The sequence below is a fragment of the Pagrus major genome, chromosome 15 (assembly GCF_040436345.1).
Source record: "Pagrus major chromosome 15, Pma_NU_1.0".
NCBI classification, from domain to species: domain Eukaryota; kingdom Metazoa; phylum Chordata; class Actinopteri; order Spariformes; family Sparidae; genus Pagrus; species Pagrus major.
The window spans coordinates 6,836,010-6,861,918 of NC_133229.1; the positions used below are offsets into that span (position 1 = coordinate 6,836,010).

Consider the following 25,909-nt stretch of genomic DNA (forward strand, 5'->3'; position numbering starts at 1 on the left):
GATTTGTCCCCCTCAATAACTTTAATCAGTGAAAACATATCATTTGAAAATATATAATAATATGCAATGAAATACTTGTGCTAATTAAAGATGCAGAGCGATGTGTTTTTAAGTTTCTGAAGATTGCCCCCCCACACACAATTTTGGCTTCAAATAGCTTCCTGTTTCAGTCGCCACAAACACTGCTGTAGATGTCCTGAGGTCTCGGTAAAAACACCTGGTTGGGTCAGGACAAACAGGGCTGGAAAAACTCCTGGGTTGCCCTTAAAAACATTCAAGGGTATCTCCTTCGGGAATTGCACTTGAGAATGTTTTCTCAAGAGAAACAAAACACACAAATGACTGAAGTCCTCATCTCTGGAAACAGCTGATGTCCTCGCTAATGGTCACGTTTGTTTATGTAGATCATATCGAGTCATCAGTATTAAATTGAGATGTTTCATGACAAGTTAAAAACTCCTTGTAGTATGTTTACTGTATGGGGTGAAGATAAAATGCAACATACATGAAGCTGTGTATGAAGAGCAAAGTTCATCACTTTATTTTTTTAAAGAGTTTTTATTTGTTGTACATTAAGGCATATATATACAATCATATGACTTTTCATCAAAATAGAATTTACAACCTAAACCTCTTTGGTTTTCATTATCAAAATAATACATAAGGCACATAGGGAGCAGTTTGCATTTGAGATTTGAGCCACAGATTTGTGAGGTTTACTGTACAGATGTGAGTTAGTTTGTCAGAATGCTCTCACCAATCATCTACTGATTGCTAATGTTTCTTGCAGACATTCAACCATGTTTGTGTGAGCAGCAGAAGCATTCTCACAAGCCAACTATACAGGAATGTTTATTTTTAAGCTTTACAGAGTCTTGATTAACAAAAATAATCTATTATATTATGGCTAACCATTGCACCTATACTACACAAAACATATAAAACATGACGAATCCTCATAAACAAGCTCCATTAAAACGAAGACAACAGAAGGCAGAAGCAAGCAGAGGGCATTCTGCTTTGAATCATTCAAACAATGCAGCTGGTGTCGTAACATTTTCCTGAGTGCAAAGTTCAGACAGATCGGTAAACGAGAGAAAAAGGACAGAAAGTAGAGAGGAAGAGGCCGAAAATGTGAATCTGACTAAAAGAACAAAATGATTTTGTATCATTCTTGTAGTGTTTAACTGGGAGCAGGGCCGTGAATCATGGAGTCAAATTAAACCCTTTCAGTAACTGTGTAAAGACAAAATGTTTGTTGCTAAAGCAGCATGAGCAGCACCATCATTTGGCTTATCATTTATATGATTTCCTAGAATAATGCATATTGTATAAGTAGTGACACAAGGCCAGGTTTTACTTCAAGGTGAGGCCAGGTAGAAGAAGAGTCCACTCTCCAACTTCAGAAGTAAAACAAAAGCAGGTGTGACCTAAACATGGAGCTGACTGAATGTTCTAAGCTGTGAATATAAAAATGAGTAATTTTCAAGTAGAAAACCAGACATCATGTGAGCTGAGCTACAACATTACAGCTGCGACTGCAACACAAACTTGCGTGCAATAAGCTGTTTGACCAGTAGAGAGAAGCAAGTGATCAGCAGTGTGGTTTTGATGCTTCCAGGTCGTTCCACAGAGCAGCATGTGCAAGCTTTTTCAATACAGTCTTGTTGAGAGCATTCATACATTGAGTCTGATGGTGAATCACAACATTTCACTGCTTCTGTAACAGATTGTAAAGCTGTGTTTAAAGAGTGACACCCAAAATAATGACACTAAAGAAACCTCTGCCCAAACGTGTGGTCAGCTGTGGTTTGAGGCAGAGATATTTTTACTGGGTGAAGACTGCTGTTGTAAACCCTCTGTCAGCTCTGTTTGTTCACCGGAGAGCTCAAAGTGTGTTAATATTACACTGAGATGTTGAACATTCCCTAAAAATATAAACAGCATTTCTGGCACAACTCTGTATTACAACTTAGCACAGAAAGTCAGAGAAAGTCAATGAATTCAACACTTGAGCGTCTGCAGAGAGCGACAACTGATGGAAAAAGATACTCAACAGTGAAGCTGAACTACACCGACAGATATCAAGTCAGTGTAGGTAGAATCGGTGGCGACACATATCCACTTTGGTATTCCTGGCACTCACAGGCGTGCACGCAACCTTCTGTCCCTGCTCGTCCACTATTCTCACTCTACATCTCCATGTTATTGCTTTTACTTAGAGAACACAATCACAGCTAAACTCTGGGAAGCGTGACAGGATAAGGCTTTTTGTGTTTTAGCACCGTTACCACAGGCAAGCTCAATATGGCATATTCTGCTGTATAGTAAGAGCAGCAGGATAGTGCATCTCAGTTATTTCCTTCCTTTTTCCCTTTGTTTCAAAGAGTTTCAAAGAAAAAGTAAGCAGGTAAAGCAATCAAAGCCTGTTTCTGCTCCTCCTTGTTGGGGAATAATGAGACACAGACCTCCGTCCATCGGACCTGAAAACACGTGTGGTGCCTCGTCACCAAACTCAATAAATCCAGAGCTCTGGCTTGAATTAGCTGGTGCACATTTGGCCTCTTGACACTGTGTCATCTCTTTTTTTTAATTTCCTCCAGAGAGGAAGTTGAGTCAAATACTATTTGAGGTTTAAGGTCGATGTAGTGTATTTATCCTCACAACAAGAGGGAAAAGGGAAAGCCATTGAGGTTTGAATTATGAGGCACTACTGTATGCTCTGTATGCAGGTGAAATGATGATATGGCACGTTACCAAAACATCAAAACACAGTTTGCGCTCTGTGTGGGTCCCATGGATGCTTTAACAAAAAGGTTTAGGCTTGCATATGTGCTGATCAATCATAAAGTTGTTGTTGTGTATTTTAAAAAGCTGCATTAAGCAATTTTTGACAACAAACCAAAAGTTATTACAGCTAATGTCTGTACCTTCTTATACATCCAACAGACACATAATGGCCACCTGGAAAGTATAAGTCAAATTTTTACTTTCCTTTAAGGCTTTGTTAACCACATTGGTTACCAATGCCACAGTGCTGACTTTCTTTACCTGCAGCTTGTTAACTTGGGCATAAAATAGCGTGCAACTGTCTTGACACAGTATGCAGACTGAAAGCAGCAAGAAATCTATGTTTCTTAGGGAATTCTCTATAACGAAGGACTCTCTGACATATCAAAAATATTGTTTAATGCAGGTTTAAATGATTGAAAAATGCATCCACCTCCAGGACTGACTTAAACATTCATATGCTCTTCTATCCGACAGCCTGTTTCTTTGAATTTATTGCATTCGTCCATCCTCTTGTGGGAAAACAAGCCTCAGGTCTGACCTTGCTCCCACTGTAACACTCGTACTTCTTCTTTCTCTGCTTTTCTCTCTGTCTCACTGCTCTAACACTGTCAGCTAGGCTGTCCAGCAGCCTTCGCTCCTTTACGTACAATAAAAGCATCGTGCCAGTCACCTGAAGTGGAAATAAGCCACTTATTGAGACAGGTTATGGGATCTCAGGAGGGGAACAGAACATCTTCTTGGTCTGATTGACAAAATACTCCTCTGCTGATCTGAGGACGGGACAAAATTTGGTTTCACACTTGTGCAATGTGCAAATTGCAAATAAGTTCTTTAGAGACACTGAGATCTCATGTGAGCACAATACGAGCAGGACTCTCCACTGTGGCAGCAGATCTAAACCCGCTGGGGTTGAAGATAATAGAATCCACTCTGCCATGAACGGCGACTGCACTGGCCTGCTTCATTTCAAAGCTTCAGACGACCGTGGCTGGAAAGGAATAATTAAACTCATTCGACAACCAGAGTTTGAAAGGAATTAAAGAGCCAACTGTGAGGCATCAAGGTTGCGTCAGCGAGCTACAGTATGGACATGCTTTCAGGTTGGTGTGGATGTGAGTGTGGACCGGGTCCTCCCAGTGCTCCCAGTGCGTCCACCTTGTGTTCTTTCCCAGCAGGTCCCAGGGCCCCGCCTCTAGCCAGCACCGCCATGGTATCTCCCGACATGCCGGCGAACTCGAAGGCAAATGTCCCGTAAAACAGCATGACAATGCAGCAGAACACCCATTCGAAGATGGCTGACGCGTGTTGCAGGACGAAGCTCTCCTGACAGAAAAACACTCCGCCTGGAAACATGGTTAAGGGCAATGACAGCAATGAACCATGTTTAGGTCTAGACAACATAAAAAATCAAGTAGTTATTTCAATATTTTCTGATCTCACAGCATTGGGTAACATGTAGACAGTGTCTGTTTGACAACAAGTCCTCCATGAGTTTTTGAATCTACTCTAATGTGTAGCTATAAAAAAGGCCTGTAACACAAAAATACATTAAATGCTGGAAGGAAACTGTTCTTGCACTATAATGCAGAGGGGATGTCTCTGCCCTTAATCATGCTGGCAGTATAATGCTTATTTCTAAAGCACTCGACAGCCTCGAAGGCTACCATCTGTTAGAAGCTGGAGAGGATACTGAGCACCAAGGCTACGAAGGCCAGCAGGGTCATGCAGAGCCGGAGGTGGGCCACGTTGTATTCCCCCTGGGTCTTGGCCAGTCGATAAGTCAGCGCAGACTGCAGGCACACAAACAGCATACTGGTGGGGAAGGCGATGCCTGCTCCGACATAGTGGAGAACTTTGGCATTATCCACCTGTCGTACAAATAAAGGAGACAGGAGGAAAAAGAGGGGTTACATTAACAGCTGCCAGAAACACCACGTGGGAATGATCAGATGGGGGGAACGTCAGACAGCGTCTGCATCAAGTTCAGATTATTCATTGTTGTGTAACACTTTGTTCAAAGCCTCTTGGACCTCTTTTAATAAGGAGCCAAGGAAGAATAAGTGAAACAGAGAGGGGGCCATGAAGTAAACGACAGCAGCGAGCAACACAACGCCTCCTTTTCCCTGCTGGTCACAAGAACAATAAGAAACAATACACAAAAGAGCTGCTCAGGAGCATGTGACTACAGCTCTCCCACTGCAGGATCCACACACACACACACATACACACACACACACACACACACACACAGAGAGAGAGAGAGAGAGAGAGAGCTCAGATGTACTGATCAGAACAGATAAGAGATTCAATGGAGCATTAACCAAAGGTACAAACACATCTCCAAGGATTGGTCTAATTTAGGCAGTTAATGGCTAAAAGTTTCAAGTCTTGTGTTTGGAGTAACAACGTCCGTCTGCTCCACATGATTCTTAGAGATCATTAGAGCAATAGCCTAGGAGTTATTTAGTTTTGGCCGCTAAGCCATTTGCGCATTGACCCGGCTTGTACATACTGAACATTCTTGTGCAGTAGGCTGATCTTTGAAGTGACAAAGTAAGATTTCCAGACAATTCAATATGTGCACACACACACAATCCTTTCTGAGATCTGACTGTGACATCACCAGAGCTGAAGGTGAAGATGCGACAGAAATCACAGCCAGGCCTGACACATTTTTCCTCAGATCCAGTAAATTTCCATCGTGAAGTGGCTATTACAACATTTCTTCTTCTGCATCACCTCTCCATCTACTGTTACTACATTAAACTGGCACTGTGAGGTCTGAGTGCTGTAGTTCTGCCAATCTGTTAGTCAGTAATGGAAAAACACACACAAACAACAACCATATGCCTTGTTTTCCAGACACCCTCTTGTTTTAACTGATGACGAATCCATACTAGAACTGAAACAATTAATCAATTAGTCTGTCCACAAAAAATAAATATGCAAAAGTTTAGCTGCTTATCTTTGTCGACATCTTGATGTGACAGTAAACTGAATGTCTCTGGGTTTTGGACTTGGTTTGCCAAAAAAAACAAACCGAAGACTAGTGCTGGGCAAGATGTCGCTATTATATCATTGTTGTTATATGAAACTACATATATCATCTTAGATTTTAGATATCATTATATAGTGGTATGGAATAAGTGCTGTATTTTCCTGTTTTAAGTACAGTAAAGTGATTTAAAAAACTTATATGACTGCTTTACTGACCTACTTAGTCATTATATCCATATTACTGATGATTATTTATCAAAAATCTCTTTGTGTTCATATCTTTGTGTGTATTTAATCCATACACTGCACAATGACATGCAATGCATTAAGCCATCAAGTAAACCTTTGCTGTTCTACTCTATGTATGTTTTCAAACTTTATGCAAAGGATGTAAATGATTAATCAATTAATTGCAGTTAAGAATGTACCAGATAAAAATGTATTAACCTACAATCAGAGATGGACACAAATACATCAACAAGTATCTTGTTACAAATTAGAAACACTTTTATATGAAAATTATATGAAAATACAATACAAAATACTGTTTTGAGAAAATGTATTTAATTAAAATACAAGTAATTTCTGATCTAAAAAATACTAAAAGACATTCGATACAAACAGATATTACATTTTAGTCATTTAGTAGCCTCAATATGAGTTGGATTTTGTTGTACAGCATTTTGTGTAATTTAGAATATTTTTCAAGGGTGTTTATCTGTCCTTTTAACTCCTGATTAGACTTAGACTTAGACAGATTTTATTGTCATTCTGTGAGCAACAAATGAACACAGAATGAAATTTCGTTTCAGAGGCTCAGCATAGAATTAAAATGAAAGTATATCAAAAAATACCAAAATAAGAAAATAAATATCAAAAACAGAAACATACTAAAAAGCGCAAATTATTGAAAGTGACATAGTTGAGTTAAGAATAGATGACAATTTTCACTTAGAGTTCACTGATGTGGCCTACTCTGGTTTTGCATTGAACATAGATCATGTCAGTGGTTAAAACTGTTTTCTACTGGAATAACATCCAATTTATTCCATATATTGTTAATGATTAACTAATAATTGATTGTTAAGACAGCTGACCATCAATTAAAGAAATTGCTTAAAATTTGCATCCCTACTTCTTACAGTATGCCAGGACCATGTGCTGTCATAATAGTTTGCAATAAAGACAATAGTAAGGATGAGGGTGAAGGGGGAGGTCGGGGCTGAAACAATGACGAGGATGAAAACCTGATGAATGGTGAGAGCAGTGAAGTGAACTAGAAGTGGCAGCAGCAGCAGCAAGAAACAATGAAGACACAGGAGTGACATATGGGAGAATTGAGGATGAGGAGGAGACTACATGTGTTCATCAGAAACTACATTTCTTCTGTCACAGCTAATATGTTCTAACATTGTCATATTTTCTAAAAGTTGCTGCCAACCTTCAATATAAACTCCTCCTTCACTGTCATTCTTAGAGGTCTCAGGCGTGATGCTCTGCAGTATTTGTCCGTGTTGCTTGATGACTAAGCAAGATCAACCTGATAAATCCATTCCTGCAGGCTGACACTGACCAGCAGTTCCCCTGCATAAATGAATAGTAATGGGGTTCAAACAGTGCAGTACAGGAATCAGCAGAGCCCACACTCCCTCAAGAGGGGATTGTTCAGACAAGTAAATGTGTGTGCAGTGAGGGGGTTTTGAAACAACCATCGAAAGTAAATACTTTCACTGTTTTCTGCATTTAGAAAAAGGGACATGTTCATGAGTCATTGTGGATTAGTGATAGGAAAATATAAAAGTGTGCAGGGTGATAAAAGTGTGAGGATGTACATGTGGGAACAACCTGACTGACATCTAACTTCTGTTTCAGTCTTCACTTTCTGTAAACTGAACCAAATTGAGATGAAGTGAAACTTTACTGACTTCCAAACCTTTACAACACACCTGCCAAAATCTGTACCAGGAAGTGTCACCACCACCACCACATAATGCAAGAGCACTTTAAACAGACCTTCAGCTTGGCTGAGTACAAGAATTGGGACACAATTTTTCAAATCTTTATAGTATTTTATACTATGGGGAAAGGGGAAGGATTTCCACAATAGTACTGTAGCTTTTTGTTTAGCCAATTTCATCTGAAGAGTGATTGTTTGCTTTTTCAAAAAACGGATGCTTCAGGGACCAGCAACCTCAACATATTTCTGTTTCTGAGACCAAACAACCATTTAAAGATATTGCCTCTGTTGTCATGTCATATATGCTAATCAGAATTTAATACACTTAAAAAACAGATCCTCATTTTTACATGTTTTTGCAAACAAACGAAAATGATGTAACCTTTTAAGTAGCGAGCTTTAGAGGTGCTGGTAAGAAAACTTTGTTGGGGTTGGACAGAGCTAGGCTAGCTGTGTGCCCCCATTTTACAGTCTTTGTGCTAGGCTAAGCTAACCAACAGCTGGCAGTGGCTACATATTTACCATACAGACAATAGAGAGGTATTGATCCATCATCAAGCGTATTTTTCAATTTGTCAAACTATTCCTTTAAAGACACACACATTACAGATGCCTTTTGTTTGCAGGCACACATGATTGTTCACAAATTCTTTTTGGTCACATTTGCATATGATAGATGAATAGAGTGGATATTATCATATTACCTTTACTTTATCATCTATTAATCTATTTTTGGTCTTCCTTTGAATTTTTTCCTCTGCTTATGACTCCTGAGCTGCTCTAACAACTGAATTTCCCCGGTGAGGAATCAATAAAGTCTTATATTATCTTATATTCTGTGTTTTTTTCAGGGATGTTTGATACAGACAGGATACCCTCCGGATGCAGCTGAAACAGCATCACCAAGGCAACAAGGCCCTGCTGACAGCGGGCATCATCTGTGAGAATCACACTCGTGGACCTCTGTGTGGCAGTGATTTGCTTCTCCATCATCTATTTATGTGCTTTTCTGCCCAAACCATCAGACTGCCTGACAGGAAAAGCCCCAGTGGCTACACCACAGCTCAGCTGCCAAACTCTTACATAACACACGGCTACAAACTGAAGTGGTTGCCACCGCTGAGCATGTTTCCATGTGTAGTGTTTTGTTTGGAGCTTTCACTCTCTTTGATCAGTCTGGGTTCATGAGATTTTGGCGGCCATCGTTTCCTCTGATTCCAGCTCATTTGTGGTGTTGATCTTTGACGGCTGTGAATTTGTGTCTGAACTTCATTTTGCTGCAACATTTCCAGTCTGCCACATGGTTTAACTATTTATTCACAATCAACAACAGCTATATTTCCATCCTACTGGAATGTCCCTGACCGTCTGTGAGCGAGCGGCTAAGATCAGGCCTGTGATTGGTTAGAGACAGGGCCTCTGCTACACACACCCTGTCTGCCCAGCTCCTCTCCATGCATGGCCTGACTTGATGACTCACTTCCCCCTGGCTCTTCCCGTAAAATTCCTCCCAGTTTTGCTGAGCAGAGGCCCTGGAGGAGAAGCGGGAAGAAGGTGAAGACGACCTTTGTGCATTTTCAGACAAACTGCCACACTCCACATCTGTTCCACACACTCATGTAATAAGTCGACTCCTCTTCTTTAATGGACTTCAGACATAAGTAGATTAACTACGATGTCATGTCATCCGCAGAAAACATCTAGTTAAGTAGCCTTCTCATCTATTAAATATGATGTACAGAATCAGCACAGAGCGCTGGCCATTCAGTCATCCTCTCTTCATTCATGTTTCCACACCAGACAACATGGTGAATTGCATCAGAAAATGTCACAGGATACGCAGATATTAAAGGGAAAATCTCTGTCGACACTTCTGCAGAATACCAGACCATAAAAATGTATGAATCATAAGCAAGTAAAATGGTGACTATTCAGTAAGAGAGGACATGAGCCAAGTACCACAACACTGTATGTGTTCAAAGTTACAGAAAGCTTTACTGTCTGATTCTTCCGAGGCTGTAAAACATTGTTGACAGTTTTCTGGTGAAAACATGCTGAGAATGATAAAATGATGACAACAGATTTACTCAAGGAAACATAATTCTACTTTAAAGTGAAACATGTTTTCATTCAAACTATGACCGCTGCATATATTTTAGAGTTATTATCAAGAACGTTTTGAGGCAACATTCTTATAAAAGCTGAAGGACAAAACCAGAATGGTAACACAATTTTACAGATGTATCCAGCATTTCATCAGTGAACAAACTGTGCCTTCTTTATTTTGGAATCTCCCGTCCTAAACATCTCTACTCTAAGTCCTATCGCTCTCTCACCCTCTTTCTTTCTTCAAAAGGACACACTCACTCACACACACAGTCAAGGCATCTAGCCAGGGCTCCAAATATTTAAACTTGAACAAATTCTTTCCCAAAGAACAAATATCTACAGGGAAGGAATTCAGGTTGGATTTCCTCACTTAGTGCCAAAGTATTTAACACTCAACTACCAGAAAGACCAGTACAGGGATGTGTCTATGAAGGCAGGACAGACTTTAACAAACCTGAATGAAGATTTGCTCTGAAATACAAGGTGCATACGTGTGTGTGTGTGTGTGTGTGTGTGTGTGTGTGTGTGTGTGTGTGTGTAACGGGGGAAGCAGAGGTCATGATAGGAAGATTAAGCAAAAGCAAAATGAGGAAGATTCATGACCACAGGGTTGCTTATCATTGAGTAACATTGAGAAATTATAATACCATGCAGTTCTGTTTAGGGCTGCATCTAACGGTTACTTTCATTATCTACAAGTCTGTGAATTCTTTTCTTTTTCTTTCTTTTCAAGCTCTGTGGAACTTCTGTGTTGTGCTGGAAGCCGGGCATTAGTTTGTGATAGCGGACTCAATTTCTAAACTAACATTAGCTACAATTGCTCTCTGTTAGCGGAGCGGAAAAAGGCAGTGAGACGAGGCACTAGAGAACAAGCATAAAGTCACATAATTTGGACTGTGGTGGAAAATCTGACCTGAGTCCTTCACAAAGAAATCCACAATCAAGCAGCTTTAAACAACTTAAACAAACTGTGCACAGGCTTGTATAGGCAACCGAGAGAGACTGAGGTCTAATTTTTCACATCACGTTACAATCCATTCACACATGGCCAGCAAAAAAAAGTGATTAATACATGTAAAGTGCTACAATTCTTTACATAGAGCCCCTTAAAATATTTGTTTGGTCATAAAACATCACAAAAGAGTGAAAGCAATGTATTTTTTAAATTATTTTTCGGACAAGTGGTAAAAAAAAGAATTAAACCACCCTACATGATATCCTACAACAAGGATGACACATCATCATACGTCTTCTTTTGGCTGACCAACAGTCCAAAATCAACAAATATTTAATTTACCGTAATGTAAGACTAAAAAAGCAGCAAATTGTCACATTGTCACACATCATTTTTGTCTGAAAAATGACTAAAATGATTATTCAACTAGAATGGCCCTCAGTAGAGCGCATACCTCCGCCAAGGCCCATCAGTCCCTTTATATTAAATCAAGCCTGAGTGATAGCCCTGTATCACCGACCATAACTTCTTAACCATAGTTTAATCTCAGTAGATCTGGGATCACTCTCTCGCACGTAGACACACTAACTGCATCACTTGGGACTTATTTCTATTTTCATTATCGCTTTCCTGCTGTTACTATGTGAGATCTTTTTTTCATCGCTTCCTGTAAATTTTGTTAATGCCTTTTATTTCTGAGGGCCAATCAAATGGATCACCATACCTGGAAGTTGCCCACCATGATGAGTCCAGCAGCACAGATCCAGCCTGTTGAGAGACTTGCCGTGTTGAGAACACAGTTTTGGTGCTTCTCAATAACGTGGGCATAGCGCAGCAGCACAATCACCATAACTACAAAAAGATTGGGACACAAAGAGACAGAGAAGATGAGTCAGTAATTGCTGGTTCGGCAGATAAATAACAGAAGAACACCGAAATGCTGTGAGAAAGGGAGAAAAGTTCTGCTTATTCTGGATCATGTACACTGTTATTACTCATTCACAATTGCCTGGTTTCAATTTAATGGACACACTTGCACACCTCATTTACTCGAAATACGCAAGAATTCCCTGGAAGCTGTTTAAGAGTTACAAGAAACTGATCTCTGCATAACAAGTTGGAATACAAGGGACAGGAAATGGCGGGAAAGTGGGAACGGTACATGGGTGGGGGTTGGTCTGAGTCTTGCATAAGATTAAAAGGTGGAGGGAAACTAAGTACAGTATATGGGCCAGATGACTGCTGATGTGCTAATGGGCTGTGACTGGGGGTATTGTTGGTGCACTGAGGAGCTGACCCCCACTCGGTTTCTCTTTGTTAGCTCCTCACGGCTGGTGCTTGACGAAGGCTGCCTGGGCTTGGTGAAAGCAGGGCATAAGGGGTCAGTGGAAAAAAGGAGGGTGAGAGAATTAGAGGGGACAAGGAGCCCCTCGTGTCTTGACTTGAAGCCCATATATTTGTCTCAGAGGCTGAAGTGTTGTCTTTACTCTGTCACCATCTCTATAAGAGGCAGGCTTTAAGATGCTGCCACAAGAGAATATAAATGGAAACCGTGGTCACAGTGAGGAAAGAAAAGCATCAGTGCAGTGCAGGCTTTAACAATGTAAAGCTCTGTCTCCACGAGTCAGGGTTTGCATGTGTTGTGGCTCTAAGCCAGGTCTCAATGACCAGGCACATTTCATAACTTCTTCCTGTATTCATTCAATTGCAGGGATTTACCTAACTAAGCTGAATAAATGTAAAATCAATGTGGAGAGCATCAAAACTAACTACATGACTGATCTCAAATCTAATGGCTATAGTTGGTTCCCAGTAGACTTCTTCAGCAAGTTTTGTCTTTAAAAGCTTTTTTGGATGTTATTTATTTCTTATCGGCGCCAGGCTTTCCAACTTTTTGTACATAGATAAAGTAATAATGGTCCAAAATGACATGAAATTGCCCTTTTTTAATTAAACAATGTATAGTTTTCTTGGGGAATACTGATATTTACCTTTTACTCACAAGATCAATTATCAAAATGGTTGGCAATTGATGTAATAGTTGGCAACTAATCATTAACCAAATTATTGTTTCTGCTCTGTGCATCTTTCACAAAACGCAGCATGCAAATAAACCAAAGAAATGTTGCAATTAATCAAAAGCCTGCATGTATCTATAAATAAATATCATTCACTGAATTAAGAGGAATCACACAGCTAAACATTGTTACATGCAGATAAGCAATACAACAGCTGTAACGTATACACGATTCTAGTTGAATGAGCTGCCCTCTGTTCCCACAGCATAAAATCATCTTGGCAAAGTGATTTCAGTTACAACCATGGAAAAACAAATAGCAGTGTCTCCAGGCTCGGAAACAATCTTGTCTTTGTGTTTTTCCCTACTTCTTTTAATGGACAGCACACTGTGTTGCTGAAGGGACAAGAAAGTCAACTGCAGTTACTTTCATTAGATTATGACATGTCTCTCTGCTGCAGACTGGCTGGCTGCGGATTTTTCCTCATTTTTCATAATTACAAATGAACATGTTTGAACTTGCTGGCATTTAGCAGTTACCATCAAATGACGTACGCTATGCCTGAAGGTTAAAGACAAGGAAGAACATTTTCCCCATTACTCTTGATAAACAAATCCATGCTTCCTTTTTATTTTCTGCACTCTGAAGGCATATTTGTGGGGGCTGTTTGATGGCATATTTCTTTAAGGATGCATGTCATGCTGAGGGGTCACAGGCTCCTACAGCACGAGGGCAACATGTCTGACTGGTAAGTAGCATGGCTGACCTCAACCTGGCCTCGGACGACAGGACAAGCTGTTGTCTGACAGCTCAACAATGGGAATAATTTACATAAACAGTGTCCTCAACACAGTTACAGCTTTGGTCACCATCCACACAGGCGCCCTCACCGGATCTCACTCCTTTACTCTAAACTCAGGAAGCCGAGGGGAGGAAGCAGAGTGCTGGCTCAAACACTTACCCACACTCTGATGTATACACACTAATGTGACTCTATCACAGAAGTTACCTTGCAACAACGTGGAATACTGTAATCTATGTGCAACCCTGCTGTCACAAGCAAACACTTGCTTTTACGTTCACACATAGACAGAGGTGAACACGAAAACACACACAAGTGCACATCCCCACAAAAGTCACATCAGCCACACCACACCTCACAGTTAAATAAACCCTGCTGTCCCCCACAAGGAGATTCGTTTCAACCCAAACACCCAGCTGCATTCTCTCCCACAGGAGGTATGCTGAGAAAGAATACATGCATTGTCTTTGAATCACTGTGTGTGTACACTGGCAGGGACTGGGATAAAAACGAGAAGAATAATTATGAGGCAATATACAGTTCATTGAGTCCATGTTATCCCAGATAGGAGTCAACCACCTGAGCCCACTGTAGCAGGCACAATCTACAAAGTAAGACATAAATCAATAGGCTAAGAAGCTAAGCACTGATTATTTACAATAGCCTGTTGTAGAGCTACATGCCACATTAGCTTAACCTACTTTTGCAGAGCCGTAATAACTTGCCTTACAACAGGTATTAACATACTCTATGTTAAGATTATTTGGATGGTGAAGAAAAAGTAAAAGCAGAAATGGGAGCTGTAAATGCTACCAATCTAACTTGAAGATTGAAGCACTCAAACCAGCCACATAGCTGGTCAAAGATCTAATCGACCAGGTGTAAAAGCAGCTTAAATTTCAAAAATAAAAATGAACATTTATGTAATAATAAGTCCGTTTTTAAAGATATGTCACAATTTATATGTTTCTTTATGTTTCACCTCATTTTAGAGCTAGACTGATAAATCAGCTAGGCCGACACATTGACTGAAAAAGTGCAAGAAGCTCAGCTAATTGATTATTCAATGAATTCTTTGTGTTTATGTGTTTATGTGTTTATTGGGGCTGCACGATATAGTAAAAAAAATTACATTGTGATTATTTGGACAGTTATTAGGATTGCGATTACTGGGAATGATCTTTTTATTTTCAGTATTTTCATTTTTGCTGTGAAAACTATCAAAATCATGATGGTTTAACAGTTTTATATACATATTATATATATATATATATACACATACATACATATATCAGTATCTACCTCAAAACAGCAAAAATCCAGACAGAAGATGCACCCTATTTCTCAATGAAACCCCAAAACTAAACAGAACATTTTGGAAGTTGAACTGCCTTAAAAATTTGGGGGTTGATATGACACTGCTCTCCTAGTGGTTCTTGCCAGAGGAAGACATAAGATTCAATCTAATTTAGCTTTTGAAACGTGTGTTTACCGGTAGGCATAATTAGTTCATTCTAAACCAGAGCATCTGGTCTTACAGTTATACTGCAGACACATTGTGCAAGGGGTAATGGGATAGTTCATAGTGAGTCAGACATAAACCGTCATCATGGTTGAGAAATGTGGAGACAGGAAATTTGCAATATTGTGTTGCTTTTGTTAGGCTATAAACAATGACAAGCAATATTTTTTGTCTGCTACATTGTTTGGTTTCCACGTAACTTTTTCAGAATTGATTTATCTGCATTTTTGTATAAAGAAAACTTAAAAAACAAAATGCAGTGCTCAGCCTACCTCTCCTTCTCTTGCACAAATACATTTATGTACACAAGGTCGACAGACTGACCTGCTGCGGTTCAGGGGTCATGCTTGACTAACAGTGATGGTCAACTGCTGGACTTTCACTGCTGCCTGAGCAGACTTCACACTGAGCTGCAACAGTATGGTCCCTACCAAGATCTATCAAACACATGTGTAGTCTCTCTCCATATACACACAGAAAGGCTCTCCAATTCACGTCACAGGTTGAGACCAGTGCTATAACTTGGCTCTCTACAATACACAGCATACAGCTTAACAATGTTGTTAGTTAGTTAGGCTATTTTCTGAATCTACATAGATCATTGTCTTATCAGATGTATGAAGAAACGGTCCAGAGTTGGCCAATCAGAAAGACAGGCAGGCCTTAAATAGCTGCTAGAGGCATGGAGACTCCTCATGAAAAGACAAACAAGGCAAACCTCTCCCCCACTTTATATACATCTAAGCACGCGCGCGCGCGCACACATACACACACACACACAGAACATGTCTAAGCCACAGCTGGGAAACATTAACTTGATGAGGGTAGTCAGAAACACCAGTTACAGCAGGGAACAGCACGTGTAGACTCATAAAAAACAGACAGAGCAACACATGGGAGCTCATGCACTTCTTTTATATCGTGCATGCTTTCCTTTCCCTGCTAAACTCCACACCTACTGTCGGTGTGTGCATATTGTGTCTGTTTACATTTGTGCATATTTGCCAAGAAACTATTCTGAAAATGTGTTTGTTTTATACATCCCCTCTCATTTAAAGCAGCCACATGTAAGGTTTTCACTGGCTCTTGGTCAGTGTAGTTGAAATTTTTGCATGGGTTGGTGGGTTCAGTCCTTTGCCAACCCAAAGCGTTGGTACTATCTTTCAGCAGAAAGTTACATTTAGTTGCTTTAACATGGGCAAAACAGTTGATTGAAACAATTACATTTGGTACCTACCACAAAGGACACTCTCACCTACTGATGTTGTTTGCGAAGCAATCATTTTTTATGATTAACATCTTCTGAAATTAATTAATAGTGATCCCTTCTGTTGTATTCATCAACCCTCCATTTATGTATTAGCTACCTCCACCAAGGAGGTTATGTTTTAAACCGTGTCTCTTTGTTGGATGGTTGGTTTGTCAGCAGGATGAAACTAAAAATAGTGAACAGTTTTTTCACAAAACTTTGTTCAGAATAAAAGGATGGACCCAGGAATTTTTCCTCACTTTCTTTAACATTGTGAGATAGGGCATCTCTTGACAATCTTGTTAACTGCTCAGGGAATGAAGCACGGATCTTGATGAAAAAAATGAGGTATGCGCTGCCATTCTAGTTTTACATATTTATTTTATAAAAGTATATTGCATATCATATTGATGGAAGGAAAATGTATCGTTTACTATTTTGATCATTGATTAATTAAGAGAAACATTTGCTTTTTCCATGTTTGAAAAATTAAAATTTGCCCTATTTTACATGGTAGCATATCTTTGGCCCCCATTTTTTTAGGCATTTTATTGACAAAATGATCAATGGAGAAAATAATCAGCAATTAAAGCGCTAATGTTGTCAGTTCATATCTTACAGAGAAAGCTATCGATGATAAGGGGACTTATAGCAGAAATCGAAGTTGATATCAATGACTACGAAATTGTCCGTGTGTGTATTGATCGTGTATGTATCATATGCCTTACCCATGAATGATCCCGTGCTGCAGATAAGGCTAAAGAAGCAGCTCTCTGGAGGAAGAGTCCCACATTTACTGCAAGAGAGAGAGAGTGTACACATAAATACTATGCATCAACCTACACACACTACAAAGCGGCACAAATTCCCCTGCCGCACTGTGCACTCTAAAATATAGCATGTTTATGAAATGTATTTCTACTCATGCAATAAGGAAGTAAGAGGGGTAGAACTTCACTTCCTCACATCCCATCATCAAGCCTTTGACTTTTCACCTACTGCCTCTCCTCAAGGAATAGGAAATGTTTGTAGGAGGGGAAGGCAGGAGACAGTCGGCGCTGGCTGTCTGTGCCCGAGCTCCTGCTGCCTACAAAGCCAAAGCCCTCTCAGCTGACTGCAGTTTCACACATTCTTCAGTGCATGGATCAAAACATAAATTTCAGTAGGCTTATACGCACACTGATGATTTTTAAACAATCTTGGATGTATTTAGTATTTTAATCATCTGACATTGTTTGATTTCAGTCAATTACTAGCTGACATGCACAGCACATGATGAAAAACGTGCATCTCTTCCACCTTCACCGTGTTACTAAAGATGACCTTTCAATAGTTAGACATTTCTCAGTTTCTCTGTTAATGTGTAGTTGAGCCTTGTTTGAGAGTTATTTAACATTTCTGATAACATTATGATTCTCATTACATAATATCTTTGTTAAGACTAAACAATAAGCAGTGGTTTCTTTGCATTTCTTCTGATGATTTCCTCCAGATTTTTTATACAAACCACAGTGTTTACACTCCACAGCTGGTCTTTGAAGTTGAAATCTCAGTCTGACAAAAAAGCTAAACAACAGAATGGGAGTGTCTCGATTTCCTTCCAAATGTAAGCTGACTCCTCACTGTGTGTGTTTACATGGTAAAGTGCAGACCCACGCTTTGCCTCTGAACTGCCACGGTGGCAGGCAGGCAGGATATTTCAGCCCCAAGTTATTTTCAGAATGCACACACACACACACACACACACACACACACACACACACACACATACATACACATACACATGTACACACAGTCACATGCTCAGGAGAACTGTCTCCTTCAAGCTCACTCGCTTTTTTATCAACAATGTGTCGACAGGGGTCATGAGAAACAATGGGACAGTGTTCCTGTTTTTAAACCACCAGACACAAACTAGGAACAAAGAGACAGAAAAGAGACAGAGGGACGGACAGGGAGAGGTAGGGCTGGGTTCAGGGCGGGAGGCTCACTGACCTGATGAGAGGTACATTGTCTAGTGTGCAACACAAGGTTGGCCCGCTCTGCAAATACAGCTCCTCTTCACATGACACGTTGTACAACCTGGAACACCAGACATGCACACACACAAGGCAAGTTGTGGAAATATTAGCACAACTTCAAGCCTACTGGAAAATCATTGAGAAAAACAAGGAAAGATGCAACGTCATACATATTCTTCAATTATTTGGAAAAAACATATAATTTGTGATATAATGAATATTTCCTTCTTAGGATCACAGTACAGTAACTACAGTTTTTTGTTCCAGTACCATGTTGTGGGGTCACAAAAAGGCTTCCTTTTATTTTTAGTGTTGGTGTGTCAGACCACTGTGTCATCAAATAGTAGCTGGTAGAGATTAACCTCAGCTTGTGTAAAACAAACCCAATGTTCAGAGGAATAGTTAGTCACTCACTGACAGTGCATGAACTGAAAACATTAAATACATGTTAAATCACAATTTGGATCTGTGTTAATTTAGTGCAGTTTATTCTTTCAGTTGTGAAAGCAGATAAAAATGGTCTCAGCAAAGGTTTATAGGGAACCAATCTCACACAGATGGTGTCATTATTCTAAAGTCATTACATTGTGAAATCAACATTTACTTCATAAGAATACACTATAGAAGGAAAAACATGTCTATTTCCAGTTTAATGTGAGTGGATTTATGTGTCTCTTCAGCATTTGTGAGGTGACTGACAAGGAAACAACTCCATTACCTAATATACCAACAGAGCTAATTGTATCCCATAGTGACAACGACTGGGAGAGACTTTGGTGCACGTCATACCTATCTTTCTCACCGCGTTTCCTGTCTGCCTCCTTACCTGTCACCTTTAAATAACGGCAAAAATGCCACAAATATATATTTTTTTAAAATGAAAAATCATCAGATTGCAAGGCAGGATTGTGTAGTGTGTGTAGGGTTTAAAAAAGGTATGATTAAGAAAACTACAGGATGGATTAAGTAACATACCAGTTATCCACAGGGCAGACGTGCTGGTTGTACAGGGCCATGGCGTACCTACAAGAGAGATATAGTATGTATATCAAAAATACAAGGCAACAATTTTGGTAGATTGTCATTATGAATATACCATCATCCAAAGTGAGTCAACAACACAACAATGATTCAGTATACTGAGGAATGCATTGTAAGAATCATAGTCAAAGCAATACATCCTAATATTACTGAACCTGAGCTGCTACATAAGAGGAACACATAAAGATAGTGAGGGGACATCATTGTGTAGGCGTATGTCCTGAATACAGAAAGTAAAACTATATTCTAATAATTTGTTTTTAGTACAACTGTAAAGCTCACTGTCACTACTACATTACATTATTTCATTTTTTGTAGTACAGTTAACTCCTTTTGTACAACTGGTCACCTAGACTTGGACTTCACTTTTACTACCAAAATATCAAATGTTAAGCTACTTCAAATCACCTACATTATAATTTACATTAAAATGCCAACATTGACCACATCAGCACTAAAATCCTGCCAGTCTGGTCGACCACTGAGGTGTGCCTGTTTGTTCAACCTGAAGAACCAGGCGACCTGACATTCGATCTTTTCTTATCACCTTACCCAGAACTCAAAGGGCCAAAGAGAGACAAGACTGGTTTATGTCAGTCAGACTCGTATGATGGCTACTGAAATCTGACAGTCATGTTTATTTTGTCAGGTCACTGACTTGCCACATCCACAGCGAAGTCAACGGCCAGCGGATCGAAAGACAAGAACCGTAATTTGCAGGCTAAAGACCTATATTGTACTTAAGATAAAGACCTTGATGTTTGTTTTATTTTCAACATGCTCTAGATTGCTATGCATGTCTTTCATTAATGTTTAATGTCCACAGCTGAATTAAACATGGGCCAAAAATGGAAGCTCTGGCTGTATAATGTGACTGACGCTGACAGCCACCAATTTAAATAAAACTACAGCTGGACCAAAAAGGGTATTCGTGTATACGGCTCAGCTGGTACAGAAATACAGAAATGCGAAACCAGGCTCAAAGTTATTTAGAAACAGTGATACTATTACATTGTTCGTGCACCAGAGAACACTGAAAACATTTTTTTAATTGTAAAAAACGGCACCTAGTATGGTCACTCTTTTTTCCAAAAACGTCCAAAATATTGATCAAATATCAAATATTGATGTAGTATCTGCCACAAAAATCCAGTATTGCTCAGAAAAATAAATAACACTTGTCTTGGATACGTCTTTGAAGTAAGGGTACACAAATTATTTCTACCTAATAGACCAATTTAAGCATCTAAATCACAATGATGTTGCACTGAAAGGGCAGATTTGTTTCTATCAGTGAGTGAGTTATTTTAAGCTGATGAAATACCAGTAAATATCGCTGCCTTGGGGCTTCAGTATCAGACCTTTGATTATTTCAACCAACCAGAAACATGTGCGGCTCAACTGTGTCTGCTCTGTTCATACATGCCCAAGTCATATGGACCAGCAGATGAAAATGAGACAAATATGTAGAAGTCTGCATATTAAATGGTTGGTTGCACTGTAATAACTATAATCAAGATATACAATTATGTGTGGTTATATTTAGCTCCATCTCTGGGTGGGGGCAAAGGGAAGCTCCGGAAGGAAAAGCAATTGTCATGTTATCCCCTTGTTATTCACGCACATGCAGTAAACACTGATCACAACTATTATTTTCAACAGCCAGAAAAAGATGGAAGGATGGACATTCAGAGGCAGACACACAGAGACACACAAAGAGACTATTTGTCCTGATTTGTGAAAGCAATCGTAGTTCAGTAGGAGGTTAAGTACCAATTAAGTATGTTTCCAGGGCCGATGGTATCCTACTCACAAGCCAATCTTTGAAGGATGGAGATGTATCATAAAGACACACACACCACATACACACCTGCTACCCAGAGGACACTAACAAGCAAAGAGACGTCAATGTATCAATGTATCAATGTAACGCCGCATACACACTTTATGGCAAAATCTGTTGGAAGAAAGATATGTTTTGTGTGACAAATATTCTGGTGTTAATTTGCACATTACTATGTCTGCAACTTAAAGGAGAACATGCTAATTGGCGAGCATGGTCTCACATTTTGAAATAACATCAAAGTCATGAATATACATTATAACACAGCTGAATATTTACAGGTTTACTAATGTTGTGGGAATGTAATTACTATAAAAAAAATAAGGGCAAGGTTGTGGAAGGAAAATCCTCAAATAATTTAGTGTTTAATAAAGACGTAACCATATAATAATCCAATAATTATTAAAAATATGTGTTTCATACCAAAGCTGCAAAGAAAAACATTCACCCCTGGCTGACACGGGCTCAAAAGGACGGGTTTTGTTGTTGATTAATCGGTTGAATATGTTCTCCATTAATCAATTAGTTGTTTAGTCAATAAAATGTCAGAAAATGGTGAAAAATGTAAATCAGTGTTACCCAAAGCCCAAGATGACTTCCTGAACTGAATTGTCCACAACCAAAAGATATTCAGTATACAGTCATAGAGTAAAAAATAAATATTAATTTTTAAGAAGCTGGAATTAGAGAATTTTAACTAATAAAACTGATCAATCAATCATCAGAATAGTTTGTGATTAATTTAATAGTTGACAACTGATCGATTAATCGACTATTGGTTGCAGCACTACGTAAAATACTACATACAAAAAGTCAAACTCGACAACAATCATTAGTACGGTAACCAATCTCTCCACTTAATTCTGACAGATTTTATGCCAAATAAAGAGCACTTTGCTGTCATAAAATCAACATTATTAAACATCTATTTGTTGCTCTTCTGCACAAGTCTGAGGCAGAAAGCACAAGTTATGATGTCACTATTTTTTGCAACTGTTTTCTTCGTTTTCTGACGCAACATGTGACGCACGTCTGGTATCAACTGCCTACTACTGGCAACATCTGATTGGCTGGTTATTTCTTGTGAATTACCATATGAAAGTCACATCAGCCAGATGGTTGCCTATAAAGAGCACTGCTCTTGCATAATGCAGTGAGGAAACCCACTAGTGTGAGTGGAATATGGCCGTCAGGTAGCAGGCTGCTGCTCCGAGCCCTTTGACAGCACAATGACACCACCCAGACAAAAACAAAAGAAGCTTACAACAAACGTAGAGGCTTACACGGGGACTTCATTAGAAATGTAGGAAAACAAAGTACAGCCAGCTGAAGTTGTAAAATTTTCCAAAACCTCTGAGTCACATTTTTTACATTTGGTCAGCAGCCAGAGCTAAACAGTCGCAGTGCAGCTCTGGGACATTTCTAAATAAAGTGGTCTTTTTCAAGCTGAACGTGGAACTAAACCGGTGCATTCTGTGCTCGGAGGAGGCTGAGTAATAATAGGTTTGTTTACATAATTAGACCTCAATCAAAGCTCAGCAGCGGTTGTAAACTGTAATTGCATGCCTGCGAGCATTATATATACTATGTGTTTTTATTTAGGATTTAATAAGGAGCATTGAGGAAAGTTTTTCATGGAAAGATCTAGTATGGACTGTGAAAATTCCCAAAAGCTGTGCAAAAATAACACATCAGCAACCACAGGAAAGGGTGTGATGGATAAACTATGAATGAATTTTCGCAGTATAGGCTCGACTACAGTTACTTCTCTGCCTGGTTGCTGTAGCACTTAAAACATCCAGTACTTTAAAACTGAAAATCTAAAAGGCAAGTGCTGCAGTTTCCAGCACATTGCTCAACTCATAAAAGGTCAGCAAAACAGCCTAAGCCAAGACTCCTGGGTGGGCATGAGCCTGAGTCTCCCTCTGGCTCCACAGACCTTTTGCACACCGGGCATGGCCACCAGATGCTGAGTGAAAGTTCTGCCTACACCCTCTATTACCCCCTTCCAGTATTTACCTTACTCCCACCCAGTCACCCACAGTCAAAGAGGGAGTTACGCAACATGTCACATCCTTTGACATTCCACTAGTCTGGAAAAAGACCCTTGACAGCCCTTAGAAACAAGGCGCCCTTGTCAAGGTAGCAGGAAGGAAATGGGTTTAAAAGGAGTGACAGTCAGCAGCATTTGGCACTTTAACTCAGATCAACTGTCTATCCCAAAAAAACATTCTAAAACAAGAAAGTCATGTGCAAAGCCAGCAAATAACTTTCACCTGCAAGTTTTCTTACTCAGTGTCGGTCTGCAGCAACGTTTTCAATTCTTTTCTGCAAAGCTCTGAACACCTGAATACATGCTCCTGATTGGACTGTGAAGCAGCCAAACAGTAACTGGTGTACATTGTGTCCGCTTTGGCATCTGATTTGACTGCTTACTCCACAGACACCTCATCATAGATGTAGCCTAAATACAGAACTACTACAATTTGAAATTGGGCCATCTGTCTTTCCCCCCTTGGGGGTGTGCATTCCTCCTCCCGAAGTAATAACAGAGCAGCGAGAAGAGCTGTCAGCCCAACATAACCAGGAGGTACTCTTTTAGCTCCGGTGCATCTGCTCAGATACTGCAGATAATTAAGCTATACTGTGAAACCTGCACGGCTCACTTTTAAGAGAGGGGTGATAATCCCAGATCCTTCCTGGAGAGAGTTAATCCACATGCAATTGCCATGGCTCCCAGGAATTTGGGGTAAATATGCAGTGTTGCTCTCCTTGAGGCTAGAGTGGCAGAAATATCAAACGGTTTTTGCTTAAACATAAACCATATATTTGTAATTTGTTGGAATATGACCTTGGTATCACTATGTGTATGCTATGTGAAAGATTGTTTGCAATAAATACTTTCATTATGATGATATTTCTGTTTCTGTTCTGTTTTTCTATATTCACTGGGAAATTTAATGAGGAAGAGAGAAAGCATGGATCCAAAAATTCAGATGAGAAGCTTGTTATGCAATTTTACTGAAAATCTGAAAATCTATGCGTATGTTGAAATGTTGTGGCTGTTTCTTCCACTTTTGACGAAAGGTTTCGGTAAGGGCAGCAGGTATTATTTCTTTTTTGTCTTATTTTTTCTTTTATTAAGTCTTTATCCTTGTGCTCTTGCAACATAACTTGTGTGTCATCCTCACATAAAATGAAACTAACTGTGAGGGCAGCAGACAGTTTGATAAACAAATTTCAGTAGTAGCAGACTTGAAGAGGCCAAAGAAATATAACACTTACACAACCCATATCCCAGTGATGGTCAGAACTGGGAGGCTAACAGGCAGTATCATCCACAAAGACATCTTCCAGCACCTCGAACAGCCCCTTTCTTCTTTTTCCTCTTCGGCCAGCCGAGCGATATCTGCTCAAGTAGTTCTAACATTTAACTGAGTGTGACTGACATCTGCACTACCACCGACTGATTCATTTTCTTGAAGATGGACGATGGCAGATGAGACACTTGGCTGGACAGATGTGCCCTTTTAGCTGGTGAATGAGAGCAGAAGGGAAATGAGTTAGGTCGGCATCACTCACCTACTAATCAAGAGGTAATCATCATAATCATCATCGAGGCTTGGCAGTACCAGTAACCTGAGTAAGACGGTAGTCAGGGTTATGTCTCATGTACATACATGTATAGATAGTTTATACACATGCATCTTATCCCTGCTGTCCTATATTTTTGTTTTGTTTTTTAATTTATTATTGAATTATTATTATTATTATTAATAATAATAATAATAATAATAATAATAATAATAATAATAATAATAATAATAATAATATTGTTATTCTATTTACCATTTCTGTAGTGGAGGCTCCAAGCAAAGGATTTACACATGGGTGTACTACGAGTGATAGTAAACATCTTGAATCTTGAAGGTAATGCTCACAGTAATTTAATATACAAAGACGAGTATCACTGCAATACACACTGCTTTTATTAAGATCTGATGTGCTGTTTGCCAAGGTTACGTGTATTTTGGACTTAGCTTGAAGTTAATTCTATTTCAGCTAAGAAACACCATTATGTTGGGACCTTTTTCACTTGATTTAAAAAAAAGGTGACGTTATCAATCACAGGTAGCATATGTTTACTCACATTTCCCTTTACAATGAATGCTCGGTTAGTTATATCCCTGACCGCTGCTCACCTGCACATTTCACATTTCTAGCTAGCAACAACGACGAGCATCAAAAGCAAATCTGTGTCTCCTCACCTTCTGCTCATATGTTAGAAACTTTTTGCTGTCTTCTTGCTCACTTTGAGTACGCCGACCTGTCCTGCACACCTCCGGCAGCCCAAAGCTACTCCACGCTGGACTCGTCGGACACGTTTTAGCCTTATTTCTTTATCAAATCCTTGTTTTTTTCTCTCTCCCGAACGAGCCGCGGTCCCGTTAGCCGTTGACGCTCAGAGCTGGAGTGGGGGAAGGCTCGCGCTCGCTCTCACATGCAGTCGGTCTGGTCGCATCGCCGCCACGAGACAATCCAGCTGTTTGACTCCGCCCCCTCAGAAACCTGTAGTAGCAGTGGACGGTGCGTTCAGGTTCC

The 25,909-nt window shown here is 39.7% G+C and overlaps 1 protein-coding gene across 1 annotated transcript; it reads right to left on the bottom strand.

Annotated features, from left to right (window-relative positions):
* Positions 1–516: 516 nt before the first annotated feature.
* LOC141009827 (transmembrane protein 150A) lies at positions 517–25,780 on the bottom strand. Its single transcript, XM_073482545.1, has 8 exons — positions 25,576–25,780; positions 24,593–24,841; positions 19,399–19,446; positions 18,398–18,484; positions 17,131–17,198; positions 11,536–11,663; positions 4,484–4,661; positions 517–4,136 (listed from the first exon to the last, which is right to left on the bottom strand). The coding sequence occupies exons 2-8, from the start codon at positions 24,655–24,657 to the stop codon at positions 3,871–3,873; spliced, it is 840 nt and encodes a 279-aa protein (XP_073338646.1). The 5' UTR covers positions 24,658–24,841; positions 25,576–25,780; the 3' UTR covers positions 517–3,870.
* Between the last annotated feature and the right edge of the window lie 129 nt (positions 25,781–25,909).